The 21,425-nt window shown below is 39.2% G+C and overlaps 2 protein-coding genes across 2 annotated transcripts in view; one reads left to right on the forward strand and one right to left on the reverse strand.

Moving 5' to 3' along the window:
• The window catches only part of LOC128736710 (ecdysone-induced protein 74EF-like), a 233,094-nt gene that overhangs the window by 10,545 nt on the left and 201,124 nt on the right, over positions 1-21,425 (reverse strand). Inside the window, exons 3-5 of the mRNA XM_053831198.1 lie at positions 798-1,830; positions 572-742; positions 22-505 (exon numbers count right to left, since the gene is read on the reverse strand). Of these exons, the coding sequence (XP_053687173.1) occupies positions 22-505; positions 572-742; positions 798-875 (733 nt within the window). The 5' untranslated portion in view covers positions 876-1,830. The remainder of the gene's footprint in view (positions 1-21; positions 506-571; positions 743-797; positions 1,831-21,425) is intronic.
• LOC128733993 (U7 snRNA-associated Sm-like protein LSm11) lies at positions 10,414-11,553 on the forward strand. Its single transcript, XM_053827943.1, has 2 exons — positions 10,414-10,765; positions 10,839-11,553. Exons 1-2 carry the CDS (start codon positions 10,456-10,458, stop codon positions 11,300-11,302), a joined length of 774 nt encoding a protein of 257 aa, XP_053683918.1. The 5' UTR covers positions 10,414-10,455; the 3' UTR covers positions 11,303-11,553.

The raw sequence follows: 21,425 nt of genomic DNA on the forward strand, positions 1-21,425 counted from the left end.
CACACGCCGATCTCCACCTACCTTTAATAACGATATCCGGAACCTTTCCGGCTCGTCCGGCACCGTGCAGCTGCGTTGACGTTCCCAGTCCGAGCGCGGCCGTCGTCACCGTCGTCGGTAATCCTCCGCCATCGAGTGCGGTTAACGTAGTTTGATTTTGCAGCAGCTTCTCGGCCAGCAGTGTGTTGGTGGCTAACTGCTGGAACCGAGTCTGCTGCTGCTGCAGTAGATCTTGGGCATGCGCTAGCAGAAATTGTTCCTGCAGCTGACATTCGGCACTGCCGGTGCCCCCGCCACCGGCGGCCTGTACGAGCATGTTCGTTCCATTGGCCAGTACCAGAGCACTGTTGCCCTCGCCCAAACTGCCACACTCCCCTGCCAAGGCATTGAGTTGCGAATTGGCCACTGCAACCGCTGCAGCCGAGGAGAGCAGTTGGCTGCAGCTTTGCAGGAAAATTTGGCCACTTGTTTCTTCATCGAGGTTTAGGTCATTGTTATTTTCCTCCTAAAATAAAATATACCGGTTAGTTCAAACGTGTAAATAGTAGTTGCTGAAGTTTTCGAGTATTACAACTTTAATCTCAGTTACGGGAAAATCCTGGAAGAATTGCTCGAGTTCAAAGGTATTTTCCGTCAATTGCCGCAATAATTCGTCTGAATCGTTGCATAGTGTTTCCTCCAGGTTATTCAAATCACAGCCATTGCCACTCTGTTCGGATTGTGGATTGGCACCGTTTGGTTCCTGCAAAGATAAAAAATTAGTGAGTTTGAATCACATGAAGTTAGACGTTGAGTACCTGAAGGCAGGACTGTAGATCCACCATTCGGCCATCGTTCTCAGGACACCATAACAGGTCATCGTCAATAAATGGCATTGCCACGATGGCAGAGCCACCTCGCAAACTTGCTAAAGCCAGCGTAGAGCTCGTAGGGTCACGCTGTTGAATTCTGGTTTCTATCACGCGATAGTATCGAACCAGTGGGCGTCAGGTTTTGGCGGTTTTTATTCTTTCTGGTTGGAGAAACACGCGAATTGTATTAACAAATCTGTTCGAAAGTTCAAGTCTTTGCTTTACTATAAGACAGCTTCGTGGTTGGTTTGCTATAATATGTTGTATAACATCAATCTTGTATACTTGCAGGAGTAAAACACTTATTTTGTATAACACTTTTCGACCATAAAAGAGATCCCGAGTGGTAAACTGTAGCAAAAATACGTAATATTTGAACACATCTATTTGCACATTTTCATCTGCTTTTCTGCTGGTAGCTAGGCACTTGTTTTCTTCTTATTCTTCGATTTGAAAAAAATTTTGACCAATTTTGCCGAAACATAAAATGAACCAGGACGGTTTGCTTACTTTCTAACCCATTGGGAATTTCTTGTTAGCCTTTATTATCACAGATGTTTGCGACGGAACGAACCCGAAACGGTACGGGGTTGGGACTGCCACTCGGCTCTTTCGTTTGCTACCCTCCGGTTATAATGTTTTTCGTTTTTCTCTAACTACTATCACCCGGTACATTTCGGTTACGGAAATTTCGTCTCTTGGTTCGATGGTTTCCGGTGATCGCTCTAACCGAACGGACGGGATAGGCGTTGTGTTTAACTACTACTCGCAAACAATTTTCGGCCGCCGTGTATACGATGATCATTTTTCATTCGCCCAGAGTTGGTGGTATGGTGAGACGAGAAGTGAATTTGTGAATTTATTGTGTGCAAGTTGGCTGAGCCCTAGCGGTCACTGTCCAGGCTCGTGTCTAGGAAGTTGGTGCATTAGGAACAACAAATGTTGTGAAGGCAGTTGAATAGATTCGCAGTTCGAATATCTGAAATTAGAAAAAGAAAATATATTAAACATCTATTGGACGAAAAACAACGGTTCTATCTTGGAATTATATTAATCAAAGAAAAATATTGAATACTCAAAATAAAGGTCATTTATTGCTCTTTAAGGGAGAAACAGCGAAAAAATTAGTCCGATTTGATTTAGATGAAATCTTGAACTTTTCTTCGAATACCACTCATATTTTGGACACCCTATTGGCATTGCCGAAACCGGGGGGGAAATAAGGAGTGCCTTAAAAAGCGTATCCTTCGGTACATTAAAGCTCACAATGAACAACAATGTAAAGTTTTGGCCTGATTTTGCTAGCTGCCACTGTAGCGGAGAAGTACTACTACAGAGAACAGACATCCAAGCAAAAGGTCCCCACTTGGATAAAACTTATGTCAAATTAGTTGGGAAACTATAGTGATGATGTCGCTGAAGGCGCAGAAAATTCTACACTAAACTCACAACAGCTAGCTTCTAGCGCTGGCATAACGCTTATTGTCCATATATACTAGCGCCGGAGGAGCCAAAGGTTGTCAGTGTGCAAATCAAAAGAATCATTTAGTTGGGAAACTATAGTTGTGGTGACGCTAGCATATTAGGTGATTTTAATTTGCAATTTTATCCAAGAATTACCGAAAAATTTGTGATAGAAATGTTGCTTCAATGAATAAAAAAAGGTCGCGAAATGAGAGAACGGTTCACTCTGAATCGGACTTAAATCCCAGCAAGAAAATGTTGTTTAGTCGAGATAAAGCGATTGTTGATAATTATGACGAGGTTTTTTCGAGCAATAATAAAACTTACGCGAGTGTTTTAGCGGGATCAGCTGGAAATGAATCGAATAATGTACAGAAAAAAGAGAACCGTAAAGCTCGACCAGTCATTGTGATCAAACCGGTCGAGTCTTCTCAATCTAGTGAAGAAACGAGATGTTTTGTGAAAAGTAATTTAGATCCGAAAAAACATAAGATTAGTAATTTTAGAAACGGGAAAAACGGTTCGATTATTGCTGAGTGTGCAATAGGGGATGACATTGAAGTCGTGAAAAATAACATTCAAAGCAATTTGGGTGAAAAGTTTAACGCTGTTATTCCTACAATTGCTAAACCGAAGGTTAAAATTGTAGGAATGAGTGATCAACATTCCTCCGATGTCTTCGTAGACTTGCTTAAAAGTCAAAACGATGACATCGGCATCAACGAGGTCAAAGTTATTGCACAATATGAAAATCCACGCTTTAAATATAACAAATTTAACATGGTAATCGAAGTTGACAAGGACACTTATAACAGCCTGATGAATGCTGGTAAAGTAAGCATCGGGTGGGATAAGTGTCCTGTTAAAGAGGCCGTCAATGTTTTGCGTTGCTTTAAATGTGGAGAATTTGGTCATAAAAGCACAGAGTGTGTAAATACTGAAGCATGCTCTAAATGCAGTGGAAATCACAAAACATCCGATTGCTCTTCAACTGAATTTAATTGCGTGAATTGTACAAAATCAAATAAAGTACTTAAAATGAATTTGGACGTAAGACATCCAGCATCTAGCTCACAGTGTCCGGTTTATCGGAGACTGTATGAAAAAAGAAAAAGCAACATATTGTCAAGTAAATAGCAACAAAAGAAATCACAATGCGATAGGAAGTTAGAAATAGTCTATCTGAATATTGCTGGTTTATCTACAAATTATGTTGCGTTGCGACATCTTGTAGAAATAAAACGTCCAATGTTGGTAGCTCTAGCCGAAACTCATATAGTGGACGCTGATGCCTACAATCAATATAGTATACCGGGTTATAAAGTTGCTTTTTGCCTTTCGCATTCCAGACATACTGGTGGTGTTGCTATTTACGCCAAGGAATCAGTTAAATTCAACGTTCGTACAAACGAATCCGTTGAGAACAATTGGTTTCTAGGTATTTCAGTTGAAAGAGGCATGACGATTGGAAATGTTGGAGTAATATCACAAACTATACAGACACCACGCGTAGAACAAAAAGCTCAAAATCTAAGGTACCAAATTCATTTCAAGTGAGTGAATTTCGTCCCTTGCATATCTCACGAAATCACGCGGAGCTCATCAAAAGAATGGCGTATCAATCTCAGCAACCCAACTATATCCATTAAATTTTCTGGACAGTTCTCTTGTTTAAAGCTTGTGAAAACAACCGTGTATGGAACGACGAAGTAAGTAAATAATGTAAAATTAGCTGTTTAGACTTTCTTTAGGTTACTATACAAAGGCCCTGGTTAGGAATTAAACGGAAACGCATCGGTGGCGCGCAGCGAGCAAGATGGATCGATCAAGTGGAAGGCGACCTGCGGACCCTACGTAGACTACGTGGCTGGCGAATTGCGGCCATGGACCGAGTAGAATGGAGACGACTTCTTCGTACAGCAGAGGAAACCACGGCCTGGAGCTGATTAAGTAAGTAAGTAAGCATCGGTGGCCAAAGAATGATTTACCCGGTCGACGAACAGCCACAGAAGTGGCGCGGGTGCGCCAAGTAACGTATGAAAGTAATGTACGAGGATGATGGAACCGCGGAAATCGAGACCAATTTGTCAAATGACTCCCACAGTCCCACGGTTGCAAAGACAACGTTCCCCACCTGAATGAAAATCACAAAACAAGTTCGGTCGACGATTTTAATGCTGGAGATGGTAACGCCTACCAAATGTTTACCAAATAATTGATGTGCTGTATTCTTTTTTTTGCTAGCTAAGCTGTTCTACAGAAATGTTTGTTGGGTCGTGAAGCTTCAGCGGGAATTTCACGAGGTGTTGCCAATGAGAGTAAAGGCTATTTGGAAGTTCATTGACCTAACTCAAACTGTAATGGCGTTATGGAAGCCATTTTTTCAACAACCTGCATAAATCAATGCGGAATGCCGCTCGAACGAGATCCGAGATAACCAACAGTTAATTTTAAAATACCTGTAACTATCTTAGCATTAAGCGTATTTGTTAACCATGCCGAAATATACATGTACAATAATTAATTAATGATTTCATTGGCCGTTTGGCTGTCTGTTCGCACCTAGGCAGGGGTCCCGCGCTATTTGATTTCGAAACCAATTCTGACAATGTGCAGTTATGTAGAAGGGAATCTTTGTGATCGAAAATGAAAATAAAGGTAAAAACCGAAAGCACTAGCGAGGCACTTGTTACACACAAATATTATAAGTTACTATATATGTATATATACTCTATATGCCGATAACAAAAATATCTAGTCATGGACACCTTTACTAAAGGTTCTTTAGTTCTTGTATGCTTCATAAAGGGCTAAAAGTTTTTCTATTACATCCGAAATTGTAACAAATATTTTACGTTGATGATGTATCCTGCAGTTTGTTATTTTTCACATGGTTACTAAAAACATTTGCTTTTCGTTGCTATTTATAATGATCGACGAACTAAACAGCTCCAGCAAAAAGTGAACTAAATGAATACTCGTGAAAGGACGGTGAGTAAATTGCTCACGTCCCTTCTGGTACCTGGAAAAATCGTTCGCGTGTTGTCTGTATAGTTTGTGGTAATATATCATTCCCCTAGTTCAAATGATCAGCGCTTTTTAGAAATTTTAGACTACTGGTGGGATAATTTTGTTGACTTAAATAAATTAAATATTATTGCGGGTGACTTTAATATTGATTGGCTTAATGGATCAAATTCGAACCAATTAAAGCAATTAGCAGATTTTTACAATTAAAGGCAAACGGTTAGCCAATTTACTAGAATTTCCAGACACAGTCGAACACTAATTGATAACGTGTTTTCAAACTTTGACAAGGTCCATTCTGTTACAGAGGCCAATTGTAAAATTTCTGACCATGAGACAATTTTTATTTTAATCGAGAAGGACCAAACCTGTGATGATAAAGTAAAGATAAAGTGCTGGAATAGATATTCGATGCATACAGTGTCTCAGCTTGTTTCGAGAAGCTTGGATTTTCTCCCAATAACTGGTGTTTTGGACCATAAGGCAGCTGTGCTTACCAACACGCTGAAAGAGTGTACCAAAAAGCTTGTTTTTGATAAGTATGTGAAACTACGTAACACAAACAACTGGTACTCTTTAGATCTAGTACGTTTAAAACGTGAAAGAGATAAAAAGTACAAGAAGTTTGAAGATTGATCACCATCAAAATAACAGCAAGGAGTTATGGAAAATTTTAAAACAGTTGATACAAAGTAAAGATAATTCTCCGCGGTCCATAACTTTCAATGGAACACAAGAACAATCGAGTCAAGTAATAGCGAATAAATTCAACAGTTATTTTGTTGATAGTGTTCAGCTGATCAATCAAAGTATTGATTTGGTCAGTGAACCTCACGAAATAATACAGCCGATTTCTAATAATATAAGATTTGATGGATTTCGCCCTATTACTTTTGCAGAGTTGAAGGATATTTGTTTTTCTTTAGAGAAATCGGCTGGTATCGACAATGTCAACGCAAAAGTAATACAAGATTGCTTTCATGTCATTGGACACGACTTGCTGGACCTTGTTAATGAATCGTTGCAAACTGGGCACGTGCCTAAAGTTTGGAAAGAGTCACTTGTGATTCCTATTCCCAAAGTTAATGGAACGGATAAAGCCGAAGAGTACCGTCCTATTAACATATTGCACACATTAAAGAAAATTTTAGAACTTGTTGTCAAAGGCCAGCTTATGAGTTACTTAAATTATAATCATTTGCTAATTCCAGAGCAATCAGGCTATCGAGAGGAACACTCTTGTGAAACTGCATTAAACCTGGTGCTAGCAAAATGGAAAGAAAAAATCGAAGCTAAAGAAACTATTCTTGCTGTATTTTTGGATCTAAAACGCGCGTTTGAAACAATCTCTAGGCCCTTATTGTTACAAACCTTGAAGCGATTTGGTATTGTAGGAATGGCATATAAATGGTTTGAAAGCTATTTATGTGACAGAACTCAGAAAACTCGCTTTGATAATTTGAATTCTGATTCCCTTGCCAACACACTTGGTGTACCGCAAGGAAGTGTATTGGGGCCCCTTTTGTTCATAATGTATATCAATGACATGAAACGAGTTTTACGGTTCTGCGACATAAATTTGTTTGCGGACGACACTGTTCTATTCATTGCGGCTAAGGACCCTAATGAAATTGTCACACATTTAAACCAAGATTTACATTATCTTTCGAATTGGTTGAAATTTAAACAGCTTAAGCTCAACATTAGCAAGTTAAAATATATGATCATTTCAGCCAACTCCAAGCCAGACGTAAACGTTGAAATTGATGGTGAGACTATTGACCGCGTAAATGAACTAAAGTATCTTGGAGTAACCATTGATGACAAGTTAACCTTTAAGTCTCACATTGATAATGTCATAAAAAAATGGCGAAAAAGTACGGTGTCTTGTGCCGTTTAAAAAATGAATTGACGATTAGTAGTAAAATTCTTTTATATAAGTCAATAATTTCACCACATATAGATTTTTGCTCATCCATCCTATTCCTTGCAAACGATACACAAATATTAAAGTTGCAGCGCTTGCAAAATAAAGTTATGCGATTAATTTTAAGATGTAATAGATACACTTCCTCATATATTATGCTGGACGCATTGCAATGGCTTTCTGTGAAGCAAAGAGTTTATTTTTTGACAATGGTGTTTCTATACAAAATTCTTAACGGGATGGTACCTCGATATTTGTGCGACCGAATTGAACGAGGAAGAGATTTGCATTCGTACAACACTAGAAACGCGGAAGATGCAAGAACGCCACATTTTTTGTTTGGAAGATCACAGAACTCTCTGTTGTACAAAGGAATAAATTATTTCAATTCGATGCCCAGAGAAATAAAACGTGCAGCAACAATGGCGGAATTCAAAAGGCTTTGCATTTCACACATAAAATCTACCTTATAGACACAATTTGATGAGTTTTTGTATTAATTTAAGAAGATTGTTTATTTAGTTATTTTTTGTATATTTAGTGGATATAGTAAGTTATCATGTTCACTGATGATGATGGATTTGAAATTGTTATTATTATTAATTAAAAAAGTTTAGAGAAGGCTACACATGTTTGAGCGAGAACAGACATACACAATCTGGAAATTGAATGATCAGGTTAAAGTCCTGAACAAAGGGTTTGGAGCGGAAGCTGGACAGGCTTGGGTTTGCTTGTGGACTTTGGAACTCGTATACCATCGCTTTGTTGCGGAGTTGTATATCGAGCACCAAAGTTCTGCAGGATCTCCCTCGTAGTTCTAGATCGTTATCTAGAACCAACTCTGACCAGCTTGTGCTGCTAAATATTAGGTTCAATTCCTAATCAAGTCCAGATAATTTTCGGGTTGGAAACGTTTTGGACGAGCCTTGGGCATTTTTTGAAAATGTTGATATTCACTTGAAAGTTTGATATGTCTGTATTAGAAGCCAGTTCGTTATTTGCTTTTGCACCTGGCTACATTGTTATTACATAAATATCTTAATAGATAAATCGTCTCGCTCAAACCGTTGTAGGGGTATGAGGTGGGACCATCATCATCATCATTCTAACAAAATGTCGTTTCAATGACACCCCTAAAACTTGGAAAAAACACTAGCATCACCTGGTGCAGTCTTCGCGCTACGCAAAGCAGCTTGCTATAAATTTAGCAATGCTATAAATTTACTTGTAAATTATCTGACAACAGCGCCAGCGCAAGTGAGCGGCGTTCTCACGCAGCGACTGTTGTTGAATCTTGGCTTAAGTGTACATTTGAAATGATCGTTTTTATAGGCGAATTCGAGCAAAACTAAGAGCTACCGTTCGCTACCTGGTTGTGATTATTGGAACTACAAAAAAAGTGCAATTCCCAAAATGCTTGCTGGCACCTATATGGAACTCGACTTTAAATGTAATATTTTATTGAATTAACAACAGTGGGAATGATGAAAATGGATAATAAAGGTAAGAAAAAGCATTACCTTTCATTTGATATATATTGTTTCTGTTTCAGGAGATTATTAGAGCTTCGCAAGTGTATTTATGTTTACGAACTGATAGGTTATATGTTTGGTTCTTGGCGCAGATGATGCTAATCAAGAAAATAAATCCGTTAGCATTTGAAAACACATTGGAAAACGCTGAAGACTGAAAATAATTGGTGATTCTCTATCCAGGATATGTAAACTTTACAGCTGACTCTATGTACTTTTGTTTCATGCGGTACAAAATCAAACATTAACATTTTTCTGCCATAAAGTTAATTAATTCGAATATTTTCACTTACCTTAACGTAGATAAACAAATTTCTTCCAATATTTCGCTATCTAAAATCCTGACAATTGAAAGGGTTAATCAAAAACTGCATTTTATTTCAGTTTTTTTCAAAAATGTATGGAGTTTGACAGCGATTTTACTTTTCATCACTTTTTTTATGCAGCGCCTCTAAGCGGGCGATAGCTTGTCAAAAACGCCTATTGGCGATAGAATGAGGCCCCAGTGTTACGTCTGTTAGTCTGTGCCAAAACTAATGCAGGGTCGAGTCGATAATACCTTTCTAATAAATATTTCTTGCCTGCAATCAGTTATCTTTTACGAATACATTACGAATTAGGGTACGGGCAAGGGGTCGGATACTCAGCACATTGTGCCGCGGCACTCCAGATATATCAAGCGGCATACCTCTAAAGCCTTATAAAAATAACATTTATAGGGCTTTGCACACCTCCGGTTCAATTTTACATATGAAATGGGAGCACTGCCAGTTGTCAAAATTATCTCGCACGGTTGCCAGATCTATCAGATTATAACGAATTTAACAAATCTTGCAGTTCGGCACTTTCGGTACAGCATCGGCACAGTACGGCTCGTTTCAAGTCGCCTAACATAAAAACGGCTGTGCCGAGTGACCGACCCCTTGGGTAGTAGACTCTAGTAGGGTACGGGAGGGTATTTTCAACAGGTTTCTAAATTCAGCCTATTTTCCTTTTCTTTCGCTAATAAAAATACTTTGCCGACATACAATTTTAATATTATATAACTATTTTCTTAAGACATTAAATAATCTACTGTTTTTCATTGAAAGAGCGTTAAAACTATCTGTTCTTCCACTAGAACTAGGTCATAGGCCGAAAAAATAGAAGCAATCGCTAAATGGACCGAACATACCCTCCCGTGCCTTACGTTTTATTTAAGGAGGACCTTTTGCTTGGATGATAGTTCTTTGTTAAGGGCCAAACAGAATGCTATGTCAACGCGTCCGTCAGCGTCATTTTGACAGTTTTCTCATGGGTTAACTGTCAAATTGATGCTGACGGATGCATGGACGCAGCATTCTGTTTGAGCCTTTATATAACTCAAGCACTTTAGGGTCCATTGCTGGTTAGTATACCCTTGTATTTTTACCCTACGTGAACATTTTCAGTTTGCTATAAAATGTTAACCAGCGCCTCTAGTTGTGAATTCGAAAACCAAGCATATGTTGAAGTATGGGGACAATTTGGAAAGTGAATAAAACTTGACTGTCAAACCATTTGTTTACTTTTTAAACCTCGGTGGTGTTAGAATGTTTTCTTAAAATTATTTAGTATTTAATGTTGAAAATTGTAATTAGGTATAGTTCCCAAATAGGAGAATCTGCACGTAACAATGAGTGATAGCAAAGACGATTCGGACCAGTCGAGCAGTTCCACAGGAAGTTCGACAGATTTCGATTTCACCAGTACGAGTTTTCAACCACTGCGGGTTCTTTACTCTCGCAAAGCACAGATACCGGTCCCGTCGGCCCCCCACATGGACAATGTCAGCGGGTTCGAGTCCAAGTTCAGGTTGTTGGGTGGATACGACCAAGTTTTCTCACGCGAAAAACTAAACGAGATTTATGCGGCGGCTTCCTCGTCGAAAAAGATCGCGGTGCCTCAGGGACAGGAACCGGTGCGACGGTTTCTACCGCATCAAGGTTAGTTGTCGATCGAGAATGCTGTTACCGGCTGCTTTCTCCCGGAAATGTAGTTAATTTTCTTCTTTAACAGGACTGATTAGTGCACCACGACCCGCTCGGCTGCAGAGGAACATTTTCACTAAACTGGAACAGATGGAAGGTCCACTGGAGTGTTTGCACCGCTGGATGACGGAGCGTGTGCGGGTAAAAGTCTACACCAGAAAGCAGAAAGGTGTCCGTGGGTATGTCACGGGGTTCGTGGAAATATTCGACAAGCAGTGGAATATGGCGCTGAGTGATGTGTTCGAATCCTGGCGGCGGAGAAAGTACAGGTATTCGCAGAATAAACTTTGCGCGCTTGGCGAACCGAAAGACTGCAGTGACCAGTTGGCCAAAATGGGAATCCGTTTGCCAGAGGTTAGCGTTAAGTCGGTGCACAAAAAGTATGTGGAATGTACCCGTAGGATGGCGCAGATTATGATTCGAGGGGAGCAGGTCGTGTTGGTAACGCCGGATACCAGTAAGGTAGTGGAACCGGTCGCTTCGAGTAGTTAGTTTGAAATAAATTGTCACGCTATGCTATGACTTACTCTAGGAGTAAAGTGTAATGCGTAACTTAACTCCATAATAATCGTAATAATGGAGACGCATGGTAGAAATCCTCTAATTTTCTTATTTTAGAAAAATAATCAAATCTACACTATACCATTCCTTATTTCGAATGATAAGATAAGATCTCTAAATCGTTTGGGTGTAGCAGTACATGCTATAAAACGTTATGATCAAGTTTAATTAGAATAGGTAAAACGAATAAATCTCTTTATTGTTACAAAATGAAATTATCGTTTTTTAATGCCTTTGGATAATATAACCGTAATCGATTTGCCTCTAGCCTCTGAAGAGAGCATATAATTTTGTACATAAACACAGAAGCAGACATTCCCTTCACCTCTTCTTTTCACTAGAACCACCTCTCTTGTGCAAGAGAAAAATGCACACAGTTTTCATCGTTTCTGTTTTGATCGTCCACTTCGTCAATCGGTCGGACACTCACCGCTTCGAATGTAGGAAGGAGCAACGAAAGGCCACCGTGTGGCCGGGGAAGAAAAAAACCGAACGCTAGTAAAAGTTACTTTATGACGCACTTTTAATGCCGTTTCCTTTCCTAGCGCGGGAGCTGGAGGAAAGAAAGGCTTGCAAGTTGTTCCTTCTATCTCTGTCTCTGTTGTTATCTCGCGGGCTCGCACCGGTTCGTTGACGTCGCTCGTCCATTAACCGGTCGATGGCCATAGAAGTAACGACGACGGTTTCTGTTTGCGCCGATTCGTGGCACATTCGACCGGTCCTTCAGGGCCACAAATGTACCACCACCTTATGTAACGAACGACGGATGAAATCGAGAGTAGAGAAACGATCGACCGCATCGGTGTCATTCATTGACTTGAGGAAATGCGCTTGCATGGCAATGCCCGCGGTTGCGTAACGTGAAATATCCTGTTGACACCTAGCAGGATAGTTATAGAGATGAGACACAAGATGTTCTAAGGTTATTTTAATCATGTCCAAGAGTATTCATCATTACCTAATATAAATTAACGTGCCACGGATGGTTAATAGAATGGAATTGTAACATTCGTCTTTTGAATGAATATAGCTATATCAAAAAGCTCTTTATAGTTTGATAGATGATCCACAAGATATAATATGGTAGGTAATCTTCATTCTAATATACGTTTAGTAATAATATATGCAGCTAAATAGGACCATTGTTTGATATAAAATTAAAACGCTCTCACCAATATTCAGTGCTGCAGATGGCGACCTCACCAATATTCAGCGTTTCAATTCTACTCTGAATCATGAACCCCATGATAATTGCGGTTTACTTTCGTGTTTGTAGACTTTTCAGAACCTTTTCGAAGCAGTGAATTCTGCACAATTCTGATTTCTTAGCAACCGCGATACTTGGAAATTTTGCACCAGTTCCCCTGCATGATCGGCTTCCTGAATCATTTAAACTAGGTATGTACACTCGATGAGGACTAATCTTCAGACGGCGACAAAACATCAATGACTTTGACTATTATAATCAAGCACGTAAACTTAATTTTATTCCTTCAGGAACACGTCCAACTGACCAAAAACACTATAAAATAAGCAATTCTGAAAGTTATTAACGAAACTACGGACTTATGTAACAGCGTGAAAATTTTGCTTCATTCTTTACGCGTAGTTTACTTCGATCTCCTGGCGGTAGAAAACTCTAGAAGTGCATTTAGATTGGTACCTAACATGTGCAATGCAACGTATCACAACAGGTGGCGACATTGAGATTAATTTGAGGAAACATTGAGCAACAACTAGCAACATGCCGAAATCCACATGTTGTATTCTACGTGTTGCCAATAAATTGCTCAGTCTTAATGCATCTTAAAGAAAAGTCGAAAAAATTTGTACTCTCGCATGGATCTCGTTAAAAATATTTTTTTCTTATTTGTCAATTTCTAATCTTTTGATGACAAAATTTTCATGATATAATTTTTTGATGTTCCTGAGGCCGAAGGCCGAAAAGCGCAATTTTTCTGAATATTTAACAAATGCAATAGTTCATATTTCATGAACCAAACAGCGTAGAGCAAACAGTTTTTTTATGAAAACGTCTGTAAATTTGCTTGGCATATTCACAGATGGATTGATTCTAGAGGAGAAAAAAAGGAGAAAAACTAAGGGAAGTAAGGAGGAAAGTACGAAGAAAAACGTAACAAAAACGCGAATAGAAAAAAAAATACAGCGAAGAAAAATTGACATAAAAAACAAAAGCGAAAGAAAATACGTGAAAAACTAGTAGGGAAAACGGGACACGAAAAGTGAAAAAAGTTGGAAAAGAAGAAAATGGGAGAGATACATACAGAAAAAGGGGCAAAAGAGAGGAAATTGGACAGAAAAAAATTGAGAACGAGAGAGAGAAGAAAAATGTGAGATGCGAAGGAAAACGGTAAAGAAACAAGAGCAGAAAAAGAAAATAAAATAATGAAAATTGAAGACAAAAGGGATAAAACGGAAAAGAAAAAATAGTTCGTGATAGAAAAAAGGACAGAATAAGAAGACGAACGGAAGTGACGAGAACGAAAAAATAGAAAAGGAGTTAAAAAGAGAAAAAAGACGAAACGGAAAATTAAAAAAGGGAAAACGTGACAATAAAGGGAAAATGGAACAGAAAATAAGTATGAGGAACAAGAGGCTCGAGTTTCTCACAATGATGTGAAAGATTTGTGCCTGAACAGAAAACTAGTGAAATCAAAAGGAAATATAATAACAAGACAGAGAAAACCGATTGACCAAACGAGAAAAACAAGCAAATGGTGTAAAAATGAAGAAAACGGAAAAACGGGACAGAAAAAGAAGAAAAACAGCAAAAACGGACCAAAGAAAAGCAAAAAAAAAAAGATGAAAGAGGGGAGACAAAATAAGAAAACCGGAGGGCAAAGCGAAAAAAGTAAAAAAGTCTGAGCCCAAGGGGCACAAGAACGAACGAGGGGTTCACGTAGGACTACGAAAGCGGGTACTAGCCATGTAACTGTCCTGTACTCTAATAGCCGGCTGTGAAGTGTGTCGATAAAGAAGGGTCAAGTCTTAGAAAGGATGTTTACGCCCAACGCTTTGCTTTAGTATTGTAATAAATGCCCCAAAACATTAATATATATTTGTTAAATGAAGTTAATTTTTTTCTGTTTTACTTGTCTCTGACTCTGTCGCGGTCCAACATTAATCATTTTATATTAAAGCCCGGGAAGCGTTTGGTGAGGAAGAATGGTAGACTGGATGATACTGCGAAACTTCGATGTGGGGCCAAAACAATCTATTCCATAGTTCAATTGCTGAGTGGGACTCTGACCCACTCTCTCTCTCTCTCTTGGTTTGGGCCCAAGTGTTTTGACAGTTAAACTATCAGCACACGACACCCTAACTTAGATAATCTCACATCTAGTTTCGATCATTCCAGTCTAACCATTCGTACGCACACACGTCCCAACGAACATTTTTGTTGTATAGTAGCTTATCAAGCGCTTGTTACATTAAAACCAATGTAACAAGCGCTATGCAATTGTTGAATAAGCTTCTTTTAAACAAAAATGTTTGTTGGGATATCACTCCACTCGTCAGCGGTAATTATTTTTTGTATAATTGCTCTTTCTAATTCTAGCACCTAGAAGATATTATCGACTGCATTGTGGTCGGAGCTTAGCAGTTTGATGCCAACCATTTTTTACAAGAGCTCGATTTAAGTCATTTTGATTATAAATCGAATAATTTATCATTACCTATAGTTTGGAAATTATCTCAAAAGATGTTCAATGTTAAACTTCAATTGGGTTTAAATCTGGATTGAGTGCTGATGTTTACTGATTACTTTAGGACAATTGTATGGTACTTACCGCTTACAATTATCGACAGTATGCTTAGATTTATCATCCCGATACAACATGAATGTAGTTTGCCTTAAGTTTGCTTAAGATTGTTCACATAATCGAGTTTACATTTAGTTCTATTCAAAAATATTCAAATTTACTACCTCAGAGCTTTCCATGCACCCCCACAAGGTATGATGGAATGCAATCTGGCAAAAGGAGCTCACTTTTCTATGACTTTTCACTTTCAGGAAATCAATTTGGACTGGATTCAATATTTAACTATAAAATCGATTGAAGATAAGGGTTGGTTATGCACTCTGACGTACTTCCCAAGCACAGATATCAAATTGGTATAGTTGAAACATCGTAAAAAATTTTCGACCTGTTGGGACGGGAGGGTTTAGTTGTTTTTTTGTAAACGGAAACCACCGGAAGCCATACTATGGTGTATTTAGGTGTCGTCCCTGTCTGTGAAGCAAGGTCGTATGGGAAAATTTGACCTTGAAATTTTTCGTTATTTTTCACTATTTAGTGAAAATGAAAATTGCAATAAAACCCACATAATTACTACATCTACTACATCAGGTATTCAAATCATTAAAATTAATTTATAATTGGCAGAGTTATTAGCGTTCAAAATCTCATTTTTTCGTAACGCTCACATTTCTTGACTTCCTCTGTACCAGCTACCTTCCTAAGGGACGGAGTCCTACGTCAGCATGGGATAGAAAAAGAGGAAAAGAAAAAAGAGAAAATACGAAAACAAGAGAAGCGAGAGCAGAAAAAGGAAAACAAAATGAAAATTGAAGACAAAATGGATAAATCGGAAAAGAAAAAACAGAACGTGACAGATAAGGGGGACATAATAAGAGAAAGAACGGAGCAGATGAAAACAAAACATAGAAAAGGAGCTGGAAAGCGAAAAATGACGAAACATGAAAGAAAATGATGAAAAGCGGGAAGGAAAAGAAGAAAAAGAAAAAGGGAAACTGGGACAGAAAAAGAAGAAAATTAGGAAAAACGAACATTAAAACAGCAGAGGCAAAGATGAAAAACGGGAGATAAAATAAGAAAACCAGAGCGCAAAGGGAGAAAAGAGAGTCAAAAACAGAATAAACGTAATAGAAAAGAAGGGAAAACGGAAGAGACGAAAACGAAAAACGAGAAGGAACGGATAAAAACAGTTAGAAAACGATAAAAATAAAAAGGAAAAAATGAAGAAAAAATGATAGAAAAAGGATAGAAAATGATAAAAATAAACGAGTGAGGGATTGGAAAAATGAATCAGAAAATCATGAAGCAGGAAAAACGGTACAGAAAAAAAGAAAAACGATAGAAGAAGAAAAACGGATGGACAAAGAAGAAAAGTGAGAGCAAAAACCGGTACAGAAAAGGAGAAAAAACGGAAACGAAACGGGGTAAAACATGCGAGAGCATAAAATGAAAAATGTCAATCAAATGTCAACAGTAAAACTTCGTGATTAACCTTTACGTCCCCGACATCAAAAATGAAGGTACTCTCAGTTACACTTTTGGCTCTATCTCATCTGATTGTCAATCGATTTTTATGCAACTAGTCTTAAAAAAACCACATTAGATTGGCCTTTAACGAAAAAATATGCTGGTAAATTCTGGTTTCATTTTCCCGGAGATATTCCAGATCGCGGTGGGATTTTTTTTGACCTCATAAGTAGCAGATGAAATAAAACTAGATATCTACTTAATTGACTGCGCAAAAGTTATCCATTTTATTTGTAGTCACTAATAATGACTTTTACACTACCCTGTAGAGCGCTGACTTATGCCCCACACTTCAGAACATCCGTTGTCGGTTCTACCGGAACTCAAAAGTGGCCATTTGGAATTCTCTTCAGAAATATGGCAAATGGGGTATCAAATGACAGGATTTTTCAACACGAGCTCTTTAGGGGACATTTGGATGTATTTTGAGCCGATCTGAGTATTCCGGAACATCCGGTATCGGTTCTGCCGGAATTCAAAAGTGGCCATTTAGAATTCTCTCCGGAAATATGGCAAATGGGGTATCAAATGACAGGGTTTTTCAACACGAGATCTTTAGTGGACATTTGGATGTATTTTGAGCCGATCTGGACATTCCGGTACATCCGGCATCGGTTCTGCCAGAAATCAAAAGTGGCCATTTGGTATTCTCTTTGAAAACATGGCAAATGGGGTGTCAATAGACAGAATTTTTCTACGCGAGCTCTTTAGGGGACATTTGGATGTATTTCGAGCCAATCTGGGCATTCCGGAACATCCCGCGTCGGTTCTACCGGAACTCAAAAATGGTCATTTGGAGTTCTCTTTGAAAATATGGAAAATGGGGTATCAGATGACAGGATTTTTCAACACGAGCTCTTTAGTGAACATTTGGATGTATTCTGAACCGATCTAAACATTTTCACATTACAAAATTGTTTGGTTTGAAAGAGAAAGGGTTTCAAACGTTTGTTTCTACGGCATTACGCGAATTTCCGGACCGGTAGCAGATGTAAAACTGGCAGGGATGACAATAGGGAAAAGTTTGGGGGCGGCCATTGGCAAGGAGGAGGTTCAAAAAAGACTTAGTTTTCCTTTTCAGTGATTTGATACTCTATTTGCCATATTTTCGAATAGAATTCCAAATGACCACTTTTGTCTTCCGGTAGAACCAATTCCGGATGTTTCGGAATGCCAAGTTCGGCTCAAAATACAGCCAAATGTCCACTAAAGAGCTCTCCTTGAAAAATCCTGTCATTTGATACCCCATTTGCCATATTTTCAAAGAGAACTCCAAATGACCATTTTTGAGTTCCGGTAGAACTGACGCGGGATGTTCCGGAATGCCCAGATCGGCTCGAAATACATCCAAATGTCCACTAAAGAGCTCGCGTAGAAAAATTCTGTCTATTGACACCCCCTTTACCATATTTTCGAAGAGAATTCCAAATGGCCACTTTTGTTTTCTGGCAGAGCCGATGCCGGATGTGCCCGAATGTCCAGATCGGCTCAAAATACATCCAAATGTCCCCTAAAGAGCTCGTGTTGAAAAATCCTGTCATTTGATACCCCATTTTCCATATTTCTGAAGAGAATTCCAAATGGCCACTTTTGAGTTACGGTAGAACCGACAACGGATGTTCCGAAGTGTGGGGCATAAATCAGTGCTCTACAGGGTAGCGTAAAAGTCATTATTAGTGACAACAAATAAAATGGATAACTTTTGCGCAGTCAATTAAGTAGATTTCCAGTTTTATTTCATCTGCTACTTATGACGTCAAAAAAAATCCCACCGCGATCTGGAATATCTCCGGGAAAATGAAACCAGAATTTACCAGCATATTTTTTCATTAAAGGCCAATCTAATGTGGTTTTTTTAAGACTAGTTGCATAAAAATCGATTGAAAATCAGATGAGATAGAGCCAAAAGTGTAACTGAAAGTACCTTCATTTTTGATGTCGGGGACGTAAAGGTTAATTTCATGCCCAGTCTCATGTCTAATTTAATTCCCCTTTGAAGTTCAATTTTAAGTCAAATTTCATGCCCAATTTCTAACACAATTTGAATTCCAATTTTAAGTCTAACATCATATATAACCCCAAGTCTATTCTCAAGTCTAACTTAAATCCAATTTACGTCTTATTTTAAATGCAATTTCAATTCCAATTTTAAGTTCAATTTTAAGCTTAATTTCATATCAAATTTCAAGTCCAATTGCAAGTCCTCCTTCTGGTCGCGGGTTGGGCATCAGCAAATTTCTTCAAATTATGTTCTAGACTAAATATCAGCTCTTATGCTTACTGTTTTGCACAGTTAAATGATTGAAATGGATTTTTGCACTAACATGAGATCAACAAACCGAACGGCTTATCCCACCACACTCTGGCAATAGTATAAATCAAGTGTTACCATGTTCATTTAGCTCAATTCTTGAATTTTTAGAACTGCTTATGTGCTGAGTAGGGTTCTAGGGACGACACTGTTCTAGCAAGTCAGTCATCTCATGTTCGAATTTCGACTGGGAGAAGCTGAAAAAGTCGGCTTGATCCTAGCTACCAAAACGGAATGTAGCACCTAACCTACTACTCCTACTGGTTTTTACTTCTAACTGATTTTATGGTCTTAGTGATGTTTTACTTGACGATGCCCAATATTTCTCGATTGGACAGATTTATGGTGTGTTGAAAGGGTTCTAATCTTTGGGCACCACCTGCACACGTTCCCTAATGTAAGAATGCCCAAAATCGACCAAAACAGCACGGACCAATCGTATTGCTTCAGGTCCCGGTCCCGGTTGTAATGAAAATGTCGATTTTCAAGCCACAGACGTGTGGCTTGCTAAACCAAATATTTCCGACACATTCCAGCGCTGTGGAACACACTCAGCAAATATTTTTGCCGTGTGAGTTGGTTCCAGTTTTACCAAAAAAGCAATGCGTTGGGTTATTAACGTCTTTAGGGCTTGACACTTCCTTATCGACAGACTTCACAGCCGGTTATTAGAGTACAAGGCAATTACGGGACTAGTGCAACGATACTGAGTATACCAGCATCGCCCAACCGAGATTCGAATATTCGACGATTGGCTTGTTAGATCAGCATCGTACCTCGAAATCGATTCTTGAGATCAACCGCACAAGGGAACAGTAAAGCGATTTCAGGCAAAGTGGGTTGCGCTCAAGAGATAATGCTGTCGTAGGGGCTTTTGAATGTCAAACCATTATCCAACAACTCCAACTCCCAAATTTTCATACACTGCACTGTACGCGAAGCAGGCGGTGATCGGAAACAGTATAGTTATATTCAACAGGTGCACGTTTTCTGCAAAACGACATAACGTTACACTTCTCTATACTTAACACTTTACGGTTTGCTTCACACCAGCACACAAACATGTTCAGGTACTCCTGCAGTTCCACAGAGTCACTCAGGCGCGTAATAGTTTAAAAAAATTTAGTATCGTCAGCATAAAATAGCGGACAACCATGTGGAAGCAAAAATGTAACATCATTTATAAAAATCGAAAAGAGCAGCGGACCTAGGTTGCTGCCTTGCAGAACTTCAGATTGATTGGAGAAGCAGCTGGAGGTAATGTGACTAAAGGTGACTTAATTTTTCTGTAGTATGCTGGGGCTACTTCGCAGATCTAAGTTAAACGATGACTATCGTTCATGTACACACTGGAGCAGCTAAGCTAGGAGGTGCGTTCTTTAGCGTTTGATCGCCAGGTGAGCAGCAGCCCAACCAGTGTCTGTCTCCGAGTAAGCGACTGAATAGGAAATGCTGTTCCCCGTAAGCTATACCTAAGATGGCAGACCCATTTTTTCCTGTGTGGACTCATCACTGCGACCAGTATAGTTGATCTATTGTGATATCGCCCGGGTGTTTGCTGTTTGACCTGCACTGCATTTCTTTTTGTTATAATCGGTATTGAATGAGCGATATGCTTAATAAATTTTATGCGTGTTTGTGTGTATTGGGGTTTACTCTTCATTCAAAGCTTGATCTACTTTATCCACTTATTCCTCACTGCCAGTACTATCCCATATTATAGCCGTCCCTGGCGAGGACTCATTCGTTCCTCTGACCAGTACACTTAACTATAGGAGGGACTTTTGCACTTTCAAGAGGCGTCAGTGGGTAAATTTAGAATTCAGCATGAAGGAAGGGAAAATGAGGGGGGCTGAGAATAAACCCATGCTAAAGTCACTTGACATCGAATGGCTTGATTCTACTAAGATTCGAACCCACGACCACTCGCTTGTCAAAGCAGACTCGGTAACCTTGCGGCTACGGATCCTCCTGGCAGACCCATCAACGGAATGCAGATAACGGGACCTCGTTAAGGTCATATAGCGCGAACAACGGAACTGGAAATCCGGAACGGATCAATCGGTATGGGACATGACAAAGAATAAGCGATCGATTAGTGGACGACTGGAAGCTCAGTACCTGGAATGTCCGAGGTCACTATGAATCGGCACGAGGTGGTTTGTCTGCTCGAGAGCTACATTGAGTCGGAGTGGAGATCGCTGCCATTCACGAAGTTTGGTGGCCAAATTTCGGAGAAACGGAATTCCGTGCAGTAGGCCATATTGCAGGCACTACATTAAAGTATCACATCTACTACTGTGGCAGTAGAAATGCAGAACATGAAGTCGGTTTCGTAGTGTTGGGAAAGCAAAAGCAACGAATTATCTGGTATATTTACGCACTGACAAAAGATAAATTTTACGATGCTAAAGACGGGTTCTACGACAGGCTC

This window comes from Sabethes cyaneus, chromosome 2, assembly GCF_943734655.1.
Source record: "Sabethes cyaneus chromosome 2, idSabCyanKW18_F2, whole genome shotgun sequence".
In the NCBI taxonomy this organism is placed as follows: domain Eukaryota; kingdom Metazoa; phylum Arthropoda; class Insecta; order Diptera; family Culicidae; genus Sabethes; species Sabethes cyaneus.

Bases quoted from the DNA above. Each gene is read 5' to 3' on its own strand.
- LOC128733993 (XM_053827943.1), top strand. From the start codon at position 10,456: ATGAGTGATAGCAAAGACGATTCGGACCAGTCGAGCAGTTCCACAGGA. The intron at 10,766-10,838 runs GTTAGTTGTCGA...CTTCTTTAACAG, and splicing joins ACGGTTTCTACCGCATCAAG to GACTGATTAGTGCACCACGA.